Source organism: Sceloporus occidentalis, unplaced genomic scaffold, assembly GCF_023333645.1.
Source record: "Sceloporus occidentalis isolate IW3139 unplaced genomic scaffold, rSceOcc1.0.p SCAF_14, whole genome shotgun sequence".
NCBI classification, from domain to species: Eukaryota; Metazoa; Chordata; class Lepidosauria; order Squamata; family Phrynosomatidae; genus Sceloporus; species Sceloporus occidentalis.
Genome location: NW_028316994.1, coordinates 13,154,728 through 13,168,608, shown reverse-complemented (window position 1 = coordinate 13,168,608; position 13,881 = coordinate 13,154,728). Strand labels below are relative to the sequence as shown.

The 13,881-nt window shown below is 47.2% G+C and overlaps 1 protein-coding gene across 6 annotated transcripts in view; it reads right to left on the bottom strand.

Moving 5' to 3' along the window:
- Positions 1-13,881, bottom strand: part of LOC149304060 (vigilin-like) — a 73,917-nt gene that overhangs the window by 12,820 nt on the left and 47,216 nt on the right. For all 6 annotated transcript variants that reach the window (XM_089480227.1, XM_089480228.1, XM_089480226.1 and 3 more), the window contains 6 exons: positions 12,693-12,832; positions 11,354-11,458; positions 9,695-9,808; positions 9,133-9,219; positions 8,513-8,644; positions 5,966-6,184 (listed from right to left, as the gene is read on the bottom strand). In XM_089480227.1, coding sequence (XP_089336353.1) covers positions 5,966-6,184; positions 8,513-8,644; positions 9,133-9,219; positions 9,695-9,808; positions 11,354-11,458; positions 12,693-12,832 — 797 coding nt within the window. The remainder of the gene's footprint in view (positions 1-5,965; positions 6,185-8,512; positions 8,645-9,132; positions 9,220-9,694; positions 9,809-11,353; positions 11,459-12,692; positions 12,833-13,881) is intronic.

Below are 13,881 nucleotides of genomic sequence, written 5' to 3'. Positions count from 1 at the left end.
AAATTGTTATACCCCTTAAGAAATCCCTTAATTAGAGGATCTTTGAAAAACGAAGGCTTACCCTGAAACTGGAAGAAGGAACAAATGGCTGACAGGTAGCACTTAATCGAAGTGAGGCAGAGGCCAGTGTCGACCAGGGACATTAAAAAGTCCAACACCACTGGCGTCGAGACCTGGGCAGGAGAAAGGTGTCTGTCCGCCAGAAACTTAAGAAACTTGGTCCACTTTTGGGAATAAGATTTACGGGTAGCCGGCTTCTGGGCAGCTAGAATGACTCTGCGCACCGGGTCTGGTAAGCGCGCTAGGGATGGATCCTCCATGCTACCAGGGGAAGGGTGTCGATGTCGGGATGGTGGACGCGACCTCCTTGAACTGTGAGAAGATCCGGCCTGCGTTCGAGTCGGAGAAAAGTGTCCCGGGAAAGATGAAGGAGGCTCGGGAACCAGGGCTGCCCTGGCCACCACGGAGTGATTAGAATGGCGTTGGCAGCCTCCGCTGTCATCTTGGATACTGTCCTGGTGATCAAAGGGAACGGGGGGAAGGCGTACAGCAGCACCCCCGACCAGTCGAATCCGAACGCATCCCCAAGGGAGTCCTCGTCTCGCGTCCGGGAGCAGAACTGGGGACAATGTGTGTTGTGGACAGTCGTGAACAGGTCTATCTGAGGGGTTCCCCATCGACGGAAGAGGTCTTTCACAGTGTCTGGGTGAAGCCTCCACTCGTGGCATGATGATGGGGACCTGCTGAGAAGGTCAGCGAGGTCGTTTTGTGTCCCTGGCAAGTGAAACGCTTGAAGCAGGATGCCTCGGGCGATGCACCACTCCCACACTCGGAGCGTGATGTCGAGGAGGGTGCGTGATCTGGTGCCTCCCTGCTTGTTCAGGTAGTACATCACCGTGGTGTTGTCCGTCCGGAGTTGTACGACCTTGTGGGAGAGGGAGGATTCGAACGCTTTTAAGGCCTTTTCCACTGCTATCAGTTCCAGGGCATTGATATGCAGGGCCTTCTTGTCGAGAGACCAAGGGCCCTTCGCCCAGAGATCTAGAGCATGGGCTCCCCATCCGTCTTCTGACGCGTCTGTGGATAGTGTTATCTCCGGCTGGGGCTGTGAGAACGGCATGCCTGCGCAAGCGTTCCGGGAGTCGAGCCACCAATGGAGGGAACGGGCGACTGGTCTCGGGATGGTGAGGCAACGCGATGGCGCGTCGGTCTCTGGGTCGAAGACTGACAGGAACCAAAATTGGAGGATTCGGGATCGAAGCCTTGCCCACGGTGTGACGAAGGTTGTCGAGGCCATGGGTCCGAGGGCCACCTGGACGTCTCTGGCGATGACTCGTCTTCGGTTCGTGCACCTCTGGACGGCCACGCAAAGTGCGGCAAACCGGTCGAGGGGTAGGAAGGCCATGCAATTGTTGGAGTCTAGGATGGATCCGATGAATCTTATTTGCTTGGTGGGAAGCAGCTGTGACTTTCCGAGATTGACCACCAGTCCTAAATCGTTTAGAAGAGCTAGGGTCTCCGAGGTGTGTCGACGGAGCTCCTGGCGTGAAGGGGCCACTATCAACCAGTCGTCCAGGTATGGAAAGATCCTGATGCCTCGGCGATGAAGGTGGGACACCACCGGTGCCATGCACTTTGTGAATACCCGAGGAGCCGTGGCAAGGCCGAAGGGCAGAACGTTGTACTTGTAGATGTCCGTCCCGACGGCAAAGGCTAGGAACCGGCGGTGGCTCTCCCGGATGGTGACATGGAAGTAGGCGTCCTTCAAGTTGATGGTTGCAAACCACAGGCCCTGGTGCAACAAAGGTAAGATAGAGGCAAGGGTTACCATCCGGAACCGGTGATAGGAAAGGTAAGCATTCAGGGCCCTCAAGTCCAAAATGGGTCTAATGCCCCCATCAGTCTTAGGGACCGTAAAATAATGGGAGAAGAAACATCTAGGGACGTCGACGGCATCGACGGGCGAGATGGCGCCCTTGGACAGCAAAGTGCGTACTTCGTCGAGAAGGGTGTCTGAGGGGGGGGGGTGGATAGGAAAGCTCCAGTTGGAGGGAGCTCTTCGAATTCGAGGGCATAACCCCTACAGACGATGGTGAGGGCCCAAGAATCGGTGGAAATCGAGGCCCAGATGTTGGAAAAAGGCCTCAACCTATCCAAAAAGCAAAGGGATGAGGAGGCGACGGAGTACGCGGCATCACTTCAATTCCTCTTCTTGTTCTGATCGGGATCCTGCCTCCGGTAATTCTTTTTATATTTAGGAGCGGAGCGACGACCTGAAGAGGAGGAGGACTGCGAGGGGTACCTCTGCCTTGGCTGATCCTGGCGCTGAAAGGGACGATCCTGCTGGTAGGATCTCTGACCCTGCCCGTACCATGGACGGACGCCAGTGAAACGCTTACGTGAAGCCTGAGGAGAGGATGACATACCGTGCTTCTTTGCTGCGGTCCGCATCCGGTACTTGAAGTTAAGTTTTTCATCCGTCTCGCGGTGGAAGAGGCCGTCCTCGTCAAATGGCATGTCCTCTATGGTGGTACGGGCGTTCTGGTTGAGGTCCGAAGATCTCAGCCAAGCGTGCCTGCGCAAGGCAATTGCCGCAGCCATGGATCTTGCCGAGCAATCTGTGGAGTGTCTGGCAGACGTGATTAGCCAACTCCCGATCGAGTGTGCCTCATCTCGAACCTCGGAAAGAGTGGCCTGTGAGTCATCCGGGAGGTCGGGAATTAGAGGGGAGATCTTCTCCATCAGCCACTGGATATATGCCCCCATACAAGCATTGTAGTTGGCCACTCTAATCCCCAGGGCTGAAGAAAAATAAGCCTTCTTGGCTAAAGCGTCCACCTTTTTTGCCTCCTTGTCAGCCGGCATCACGGACGATTTTGGGGTAGATGTCCGCTGAGCGCCCTCCACAATGGCGGAATTCTGCCTTGGGTGGCCAAAGAGCCATGAAGAAATGGAGGGAGCAATCCTATAAAGGGACTCTACCCTGCGATTGCTAGAAGCCGTAGAGGCGGGCGCTTCCCACGAACGTCTCGCGAGCTTCACTAATGATGGTAGCAGGGGAATTGCAGGCGGGGTGGGAAGCTTGCCATGGATTCTCCTTTCGATGGGGTCCGAGGCCTCATCTTCCACCTGGGAGGTCTGGATGTCAAGTGCATTTGACATCTTTATCACGTGCTCAGCAAAGGTGCGGACATCATCCGAAGGTGAGACGGCCCCGGGCTGGGCGAATTCCTGGACAGAAGGTTGGTAGTCTTCGGCATCCGAGGAACCGGAGTCGCTCCGGGGACGGTACCGAGTGTGAGAAAGGGTCTCCTCCTTGGGGTCCAGATCCACTATTTGAAGGTTGGGATCGGGGGCAACATCAGCCCGGTGGGAGGACGATGTGGTGTCCCGGGTTGGCCTGGTGCGTGGGTCTAACTTGGATTTCCGCGAAGGAGTCCCAAAGCGGGATACAATGGAGTCGTGTGGGACCGCCATATAATAGGTGTCCGTCTCACTGTCATAAAGGTAGTCCGGTTTCTTCGGTTCCCTCGGAGGAGAAGGCGAAGCGGCCCGGTGGACCATGGCGGTGTGGACTACCGATCTCGGCATCCGGGTGACCGAACGACGGCTATGCGTGGAGCTCGCTGGAGACGCCGGTTCGGAGATGACGTCAATAGTGTCATCCGGCATGTGGCGAAAGCTAGGCAGGGCTCGGCCAACCGAGGGAGGACTACGAGGACGGTCCGGTCGGGTAGCGGAGGCCTTTGCGTGCTTGGAGCTCCCAACCTTGGAGCCTTTCTCAGCAGGGCGAGATTCTAGGGATCTGCGCTCGGTGGCCGGCCGGTCCCGAGAGGTCTCCCTGCGACGGGAGTCGTCCAGATCTCGCTTTTCGGAGCGGTGATGCTTAGCCGATGGGTGTTGGTCCCCCAAGGAAGACGTATGAGCCCTCTTTGAAGCCGAGGGCGACACCGTAGCTGAAACCGAAGCCGGGGTGGCCGCCTTGGAAGACGAGGGCCTCGAAGCCGAGTCCGCTGAGGCTGAAGGCTTTAGGACCGAAGGTGTGGATCCTGAGCCCTTAGTTGAGCTCACCGAGGTCGAGGCCTTCGGGGCCGAGGATCTCGAGGCTGAACCCTTCTGGGCGCTCGAATCCTTTTCAGAAGCGCGGCTTTCATTAGAGCTCTTCTGGCGCTTATCCTTCTTGGACGGCCGAGGAACGTCCACCGAAGGTGTGTCGGCGTCGGGTCCCTCACGGAGGGTCACCTCCACAGAGGTCGGAGGCTCGGCCATAGGCTGAGTTGGGGCCTCGGGAAGAGCCGGTAAGGGCGCGGATCCAGTCGAAGAAGGCGGGCCCAGAGAAGACATGGCACCTGCGGAGAAGACCTTGGAGTAGATGACCGCCTTCAGTCTAGTCTCCCGGTTCTTCCTCGCTTGGGGAGTGAGGGATTTACACAGGGCGCAGGATGCTGGGATATGCGCCTCTCCCAAACACAGGAGACAAGCCGAATGAGGGTCCTGGCCGGGGATTTCCCCCCCGCAAACGGTGCACTTTTTAAAGGGCACCGATGGCATGATCCGCTTACGGTTCGTAGTCAACAATCCGAGGTCCGCAACAAGGGTCAATCCGGTTCGAGAGAATGGGAAGTCGTACAGTCCAAGGTCACAACGTTCAATCAATCGAGGGTCAAGCAAAGAGTGGTCAATAAAACAGTCCGTGGTCAAACTACCAGTGATCCGACAATCAAAGAGGAGCGAAGTTCCCAAAGGCAGCTAACGCGGCGGAAAAAAGGAACTGGGGAAAGAGCGGGAAACCAGGGGCTTTATAAGGGATGGGCGGAGCTACCGCCAAAACGTTTCTATATGTTGCAAAGAGTACTTTGCCCAGTGATTCTAGAAGTTTCCGAAGGCACTGCGCAGGCGCAGTACAACCCATTTGTATGATTCGCAGAGACCACGAAGAAGAAGAAAGTGATAGTGTTGGAGTCACAGCATCTATATGTTTGCTTTGGGCTGTTCTACAGAAATGCTGTGTATGTACACAAAAAGGTCAGATCCTACCCCATGGCTGTAAGTTGATAGGAACAAAGGCAGTAAAAAAGAAACAATAAATCTTTCCTTCTCCTCTTGGAAGGTGCGTTGTAACTTTTGCTCTGTGAGCTTTAAACACCAATGTGATGTATTGTGTGACTTTTGATTAGACCAATAAATCATAAGGGAGACTTTGGATGTTTGTTTGTCTTTTGTTCTATGGTCAGCATAGCTATGGCCATGATTGCTTCTCCTTGCCACTGCACAACTCATGGTGGTGATAAACAAGGGCTTCCAAACAGGAGACCCAGAACACTACTATAAGAAGGTGTTTGCATCAAAAACCTTTACAACCACTTCCTGGTAGGCTAGAACCAGAGTGTGAAATGTTCAAGCCACAGCAAAGGAAGGAAAAGGCTGGGTTAGGAACGCTGTCTACCTTGTTACCAAATAAACAAATGGCCACTTGTTGAGACAGGACTAGGAACACTGCAATGTTAGATTTAAATACATTACATTACATTGTAATGTTAAGATTTAAGAAAGTTTCATGTTTTCTTTTCATGTTTTGTCCTTTCGTATTCCTTTCTTTATGTTAAGCGCTTTTATCTCAATAAATCCTATGAAAGACCCCACCGGACTAGGGAAACAAAGGCCTGTATGTGTCTCTGGCAGCTTTTCTGCAGTCCCATCTGAACCCCAACACCCCTCCAAAAATTGGGAGAGGGATGACCATCACCCCAAAACCGTATATCACAACTGTTTTATGATTGTTTTGTGAAAACATTAAAATGTCCTTCAAACCAGCCTCCCACAGTAACAAATAAAAATTGCAAGTGATTTCAAGTTTTGCCTTTGTTCAACTGTCTGCAACTTGCTGTGAGGGACATAGTTCTCCCCCATCTCTGTCTCTGACTACCAATGCTTTAACAGCTAGCAACATCTGCCAAATTGGTACCTTCTCTTCTGCCAGCTGCAAAAGCTGGCGTTTGGCTTTCTCAACCTCCTCGCCAGGCCCTCGGATGGTGACTTTGTCACTGCCTGAACCCTCAGAAGGAAAGTGGATGTGCACCCCGCCACATTCTTCCATGATGGAACGCACCAGCCGCCCCTTGGCTCCGATCAGTGAGTTGTGCAGTTTGGCTGGTATAGACACATCTACTTCTTTTATGTTAGCCTAGGAAGAAGAGGAAGGAGAGAGAAAGAGGGAGAGCACAAAGAGCTACAAAATTCTCTATGATCCAGGTGAAAATCATGCATGACCTTCTTTTGCACAGGATTCAAGGCAGCTAAGAGGTCACACTACAGAAGTATAGTAAGATAATGCAAGGTCAGCAGCAGGATTCTGGCACTAAACATCTACTAAAAGAAGCAGAAATTGGGGGCATCTAATGAAATCCACATAGGAAACTATAGAGGTGTCTCAAATGATAGTTGTTTTATTAACAGAAAAAAAGCCAGATACGTTTTGGCTTGTGTGTACTCTTGAGGCCTTCTGAGGCAGTGGAAGGACTATTCAGAATCAAACTTCATTAATTTCTGGACCAGGAACTCTGAAACCATTTTCTGGACAACCAAAAATCATTTGACCAATGAACAGTGTTAGGTTCCTGATCCAGAAACTATTTTTGTATTTAAAGGCAGAAAATATTAAAAAGACAAGCTCCATGTGCTTTGAAATGGTCAACTGTTTATTTGTTTAAAAAGCTCAATGAGAAAAAGTCTTCTTCAGAGGCCTTCAACAGAATTCACTGGAGTGGAGAACAATTTTCTAAATATAGGATCATTGGGTATTTGAAGGCCCCTCATAATCTTAGGTCCTGATTTGGGTGATGGCACATTCCAAGTGCAAGCTGCACCAACCCTGGAAATGTGGCAAATACAAAACTGGAAATGAGAGTCTGCCTTGCTTTTAAGAACTTCTGGTCTTGGAGGCTTTAGGGTAAAAATTCTTATTTGAGGCAAAGAAAACAGGGTGGCTTTCAGAGGGCATGGTGGTACAGATTGGAACTTACTTAACCTGTATGTAAATGAGCCTGATCAAGTCCCTCTGCTCCCCTTGCCTTAACCACAGTTTATTAACTCTCACAGCATTTAATAAACCAGTTAGGGAGGAATGAGCATCAGGTTCACACAGTGGTGTCTGCTGGTTCCCATACCACTGAGGCAACAAATCCACCCTAGGTATAATCCAAACTTTGGGGGAGCTCTCAAATGTACATAAAGCATTTAAGGGAAAGGATCTAGCGCCTTGGACAGAAAATCCCATTTTGGACACAAAAGTAACAATGAATTATCTAAAGCAGTGTATAAAAGGAAGTGAGCAAGAGAAAGGGATAGTGGGAAAATGTGTAGAGCAGAAGGCGACAAAAATGGTGAAGGGTCTGGAAACCATGTCCTATGAGGAACGACTTAGGGAGCTGGGGATGTTTTGCCTGGACAAAAGAAGGTTAAGAGGTGATATGATAGCGCTATTTAAATATTTGAAGGGATGTCATATTGAGGAGGGAACAAGCTTGTTTTCTTCTGCTCCAGAGAACAGGACCCGGAACAATGGATGCAAGCTACAGGAAAAGAGATTCCACCTGAACATTAGGAGGAACTTCCTAACAGTAAGGGCTGTTCGACAGTGGAATGCACTCCCTCGGAGGGTGATAGAGTCTCCTTCCTTGGAGGTCTTTAAACAGAGGCTGGATGGCCATCTGTCAGGGATGCTTTGATTTGGATTTCCTGCATGGCAGGAGGTTGGACTGGATGGCCCTAGTGGTCTCTTCCAACTCTATGATTCTAAGTTCATCCCTGGCTTGACTGACGAAAGAACAATGTGTCTAAAACAGACCATGCCTAAAATACTTAGAAGTATCCCAATAAAAGTAACAACAAAATAGCTTTGAATATAATATTTAAACCATACTAAGTGCACTTTATTGATTTCCCCTCAGCCCTGCAATCAAATATTGCAGTTTAAACTACTTTTGGCAATGGGGATAAAGCTTTTTACAGTACATAAAATTAAAATGGTATATATGTTCAGTGAAGAACATGAAAAGTAATCAGTCAGGCAAACATACTGTAGTATTGCCATCAGTGGAATATTCTGCGATGAACCTCTGGATGCTATCATAGAAATGGGATACATTTAACAGTCTAGTGGTTTGAGTGTTGGACTGAGATTTAGGAGATCTAGGTTCAAGTCCCCACTAATCCATAAAGTTCACGTGTGTGACCTTTAGGCATGCCATTTATTTCTTGATCTGATCTACCTCAGGATAAACTGGGACAGATGAGGAAACACATAAGCTCCACTGAGCTCACTGGAGGAAAGATGGGATATAAATGCAGTCAGACCAGCATATAAAATAATTGCATAAAACAGTAACCAACCATAACCTTTAGAAACAATGAGGCTATGCAGGTACAACTATCAGTAAAGAGAATTCTTTCTTTGGGATCTGAGCAGGCTAAAAAAAAAAGAAAAAAGGAGGAAACTGCTTCACACACCCACCAGCTCCCTCTGGATGGCCAGGATGCGGTCCCGGGCACCTTCACAGTTGGCCTTCTTCCCAGTTATCAGGATCACCTCTGAGTTGCTGTTTTCTGTGGGGAGGTCAATCTTGGTATTGGTTTCTTCTCGAATCTATTGTGAAGAGATAACATCAAACCCCAGACCCTCAAGGCTAGGCTACCGTAATGAACTTTATAAGGAGCAGACCTTGGAAGGTGAAGGTGGGTGAAAACTAGATGACAGATAAGGGATTCAAAACTTGAGTTAACTTCCTAGCATATACAGCAATATGCTAGATCTGCCTCAGTCATTTCTGGAACTTGGAAGCATTACATTTTGACCACAACTACCTGAATCCCTCAGTCAGCACAGGGCATTCTGGAATTTGTTGTCCAAGAAATAAGCTTTCTCCATTCCTAACTGGCATAAGCATACAAACTCAAGAGAAACTACAGTTTTTTGTGGGGTTTTGGGCTATGAGGCCATATTCTAGAAAAAGAAACTGCTTCCTTCCAGAGGAAGCAGGAAACACCTGGCACCAATACACACACAGTCACAGAAGCCCAATTCAGCAGTACTCCAGGAGGGGAGATGTCTTCAGAAGGGCCATACACTTTTACCTTTTTGATGTTGGCGCCTCCTTTTCCAATAATGTTCTTGTGGAACTGCTTGAAGATAGGAACTGGGATGGAAAAGCTGTTTTCAATCTAAAGCACAAAGGAGGGAAAGTCAGGATCAGAAGACTCCAATTCCTGCTCTCCTATTCTATTAATAACAAATGTTGAGCATTCTGAGGCATGAGTTCTATATATAGTATTCTAAGCCAGGACACATGCAAAGTAGTTTAATTGTCCCCTGTAGTCTAAATAGAATCACAGCTGAAGGGACCTCTGCTCCAAACCTCTGCCAATGCAGGTATCAAAACAAACTGAGCTAGCACATAGGGAGGTATTACTCTTCAAGGTAGACACAACTTTAATAAAATCAAGCCTTATTTGTGCTAGTGTTTTCCTTTGTAAGTGTGTTGAAAATCTATATGGGATTTCAGTTGCTGACAATGAATAACTTTCCCATGTTGTCCCTTTGCAAACATCTGGTGCAGCCCTCCAGAAGTTGTTAAACTGCCAACTCCCAACAGCCTTGGTCAGTATACTCATGAAGGGAAGACTTCCTGAAGCTCACCAGCTCCGCAATAACTTTCTGGAGGTACTTGGCACACTTCTCCACCTCATTCTTGGGCCCACGCAATTGTACGATGTCGCTCTTTTGAGAAGGGTCAGGGAAGTTGATGATGACCTGTAGGAGTAGAGATCAACATGGAAGACAAGGCAGGTGGGACTCCTAGGTGCTCCTCATTTCAGCTCTTCCCAAAGACAGGGTTTTGATTTCAGACAGATAGGTTTAGATTTGACAGGGTGTTCAGCTGATAGAGACAGAGTTTCTGATTAGAGGAAGAAGAGAGAACTGCCTATGACACTGGAGAGCCTAAAGAATAGAATGTTTGATTTTATTAACAAATGTATTTAACAAATCTATTTATATTGTTATTTTAACTTGTCTCTGGCTGGCTGTCAAGCCTTAAGTCAGGTCAGGCATATCAAACTAAAGAATCACCACAACACAACTGTACGTCTACATATATAAGAGGTCACCCTGAGGCCCAGTAAACTAATTCAGCAAGGAAAGAATTGGGGGGGGGGGGGGTAGAGTGAGTGGCAGGATTCCTAGGCGTTGCAATTTTAAGGATCGGCCTGGAGAAAGGTATCTGTCACATATATTTGTGACACATCCCATTATCCAAGCTGGCCCTAACTCTCGAACCCCTAAGAACCTGGCTATTCTGGCTACTTATCCTGTCCTTGTTCTCCCAATTCTCCTTTTTTCTGGATTGGGTTTCTGGGTATCCAGGTGCCATCAGTGTGGGCATGCTTGTATGTTAACTTTGTTATTTTATAGTAAGTATGACCACCTTTTGATTCAGGGTAAAAGAAGACAGTAGTCAGATTTAAGTCAGAATTAACTTAATGAATGTGGTTTATTATATCCTGTAGAATAGTAAATGTTTTAGCAAGTTCAAGTACCTGATTCCAACCATATAATATCCAACCTGAATTATGTCAAGCCTTGCTCTTCCATCAGTTCAGGAAACCAGTACACATTCACTCTCCACTGACTTGTTTAACTGTCTCAAGTCAAAAAATTCAGCCAAATTGAGATATACATTCTTGATTTGCTCTTCATATAGCCTGCTTCAGTTCCTTCTTTAAGAACAGCAACAACATTCCCCCCATCATCTAAAAGTAAATATACTTGGAATAGTGAATTCTGCTTCAGATGCAATGTTGTTGGTGTTTTTTTTTTTTAAAAAATGATAACTCCTAGAATACCTCAGACCATTGGTAAATGTACTCCAAAAAGTATACTTCTGAAGCTCTGCTGAAGAAGGTGCAGTTAACAGTTCAGAACTTTAAAAAGGCTGCAGACCTCAGCACTGGCACAGCCTATGTCCAGATTACAGGTCTTTAGTACCAGAAAGAGGATGTACATGGAGGGCATGAGGCTACTGGAATGACAAAAACTAGCTCCTTCAATATGGTGTCATCCAGATGTTTTAGACATCAAGTTCCATCAGCTCAATTGGAATGGCTGATAGTGAGGGTGATGGGAGTTGGAATCCATAATCTGTGGACAACCCAAGAGGCAGGGGAAGTTGTGTTGCATTCACTGTGATAAGAGCATGACCTGGCATTGCAGAGAAAGGCCTGGTTAAAACGCAACCCAACACAACCTACTGAAGTTTGGCCAGGCCCTACTGTACACTGCCAAAGCTTGACCCCTTACCTCTGGGAACTTGTCTCGGATCTCTTTGATTTTCTCGCCCTTCTGACCGATGATGGTCCGGTGAAAGCGCTGCTCAATGATCAGGTCTTTTGTGCGTTCATTTTCCTAGGAGAGACCACCAGTCATCAGCAGTATCTACTCTCTCCCAAGTCCAACAGGTTCCTTCTTTGTGCACACAGGAGGCAAGTATGGCACAACAGAAAGCCCTCTCCCTAAGACCACAGGTAGGTCCACCCAGACGCCTTCCGGATTCACCTCTTTAAAGACCACTGCCACTCTATCCACTTATCCCTTCATGATTGTAAATAAGCATTGTCTTCTACAAGTCAGATCACTGGTATATGAAGCTTAGACTGCTGCCACACTGCAGAAATAATGCAGTTTGACATTGCTTTAACTGTAATGGCTCCATCCTATGGAATCCTGGAATTTGTAGATTGTTATGGCGCTAGAGCTGAGAGAAAGCTAAATATCTCACAAAACTAAAAATCCCAGAATTCCATAGCATTGAGCAATGCAGTTAAAGTGATATCAAACTGCATTAATTCTTCAGTGTAGATGCAGCCTTTGCATTGCCTACTTTGGCAGTAGTATGAAACTTGCTGCCTGAGAGCTATTTAATTTTAATTTATTTAATTTATGTATCACTTTCTCTTAGAACTGGGACCAAAGGCAGTGCACAACTGAGACACAAAAAGCTACAGTATTTGAACAATTTATACTGAACAAGTTGTAATACTAAAACACACAAAATTTAAAACAGTTTTAACAGCACATCAATCATTTAGAATTTTTTAAAAATTAATATCATTTGTTCTGCAGTCTGTCAGGCATTAACTGCCTGAGATTTTGGACCATCAGTGATTCAGATTCTATCCAAGAATCAGTGAGGCACCATCAGATAATATAGCCTGTTACCAACCAGTGTTGCTTTCTGTAACTGGACTTTTATGATTCCATCTACAGTGACTTCATTCAGATGTTTTGTCAGTCTCCCAAAGAACCCAGCACCATTTTTTCAAGAGGCATTTCTATCTTTCATCCCTTTCTCTTTTTTAAAATGACTGGGAAGACATCTCCCACAATCCTAAATCTTCAGCTGTTGCCATACTGCAGAATACCATAACTCCATAGCATTCCATACAAATTCCATAATTCCACAGCAGTGAGCCATGGAAGTAAAGCCATGGAAATAAAGCTTAAACTGCTTTATTCCTGGAGAGTGAATACACCCTTCATCTCTCCTTCCCACTCCTGATTTGTTTCTGATTCTCAGATAATGTATTGTTTTGGACTACAATCGTCATACATGTGGGGTCAAGACACAAGCCTCTCTTACCATACGAGCGGCCATTTCCAGCAGCTCCTTGCGAGCCAGCTGGACCCCTTGAGGATCGCCCTCAATCCGAATCAGGTTGCTCTTCTCATTGTCAGGTGGAATGCGGACAGAGACTTTGTGCTGTTCCTTGATGCGATTGACTGCCAAGACAGAGAGCATGCCGGATATAAATAGTCTCCCCGCCCTTTGAATGGAGACTAAGAGCCAGGATAGTGTAGTGGTTAAGAGTGCTAAACTGGGAGTAGAAAGATCCAGGATCAAAACAGCCATTCAACTATGAGGTTCATGAAGTGGCCTCAGATTAGACTGACACCACACTCTGACACCGCTTTAACTGTCATGGCTCCATCCTATTGAATCCTGGGATTTTCAGTTTGTTGTGGCACCGGAGGTGTCTGACAGAGAAGGGCAAATAGCTCACAAAACTACAAACCCCATAATTCCATAGCATTGAGCCATTAATAGTTAAGGTGGTGTCAAACTGCATGAATTCTACAGTGTAGATGCAGCCTTAGTCATCTTTTCTTGGAAGCACAAGGGGATTGTCATAACGATAAAAAGGTGGGGGAATAACCCTGTCCACAGTCCTGAGATCATTAAGTAAAACATACAATAGTAGAATGAACACATGAAAAAGAGGTGGTACCCTGAAAGACTCAGCTGTGTCTCCCCCATATGATTCCAGATTCTAATTCCCATCAGCTCCTGCAACCTACCAATGGTGAAAGATGGTGGGATAGGGAAGTGAATATCAATCTCAGTTTCACTATTGTTGTTGTTGTGTGCCTTCAAGTTGATTGTGACTTAGGGCATCCCTAAGGTGAACATATCACAGGGTTTTCCTGGCAAGATTTGTTCAGAGGAGGTTTGCCATTGCCTCCCTATGCGGCTACGAGAATGGAACTTGTCCAAGGTCATCTAGCAGGTTTCCATGACTCAGTGGAGATTTGAACTCTGGTCTCCCAGAGTCCTAGTCTAAGATGTTTATCACACTATACTCTTAACGAGCTATGATTCCAGTGTGACTCCTCTAGCTGCCTCCTGTTGCATTCTGGGATTGGCAGTTTTAAGGAGGGGTATTTAGAATTCTCAGGCACAGAAGTTCAGGCATGGAAATTAAAGTTTCTCTAAATGTATTCTTCCTAATGCGTGCTTCTTCCTAATGCGTGCTTCTGTTAACACATTTTAT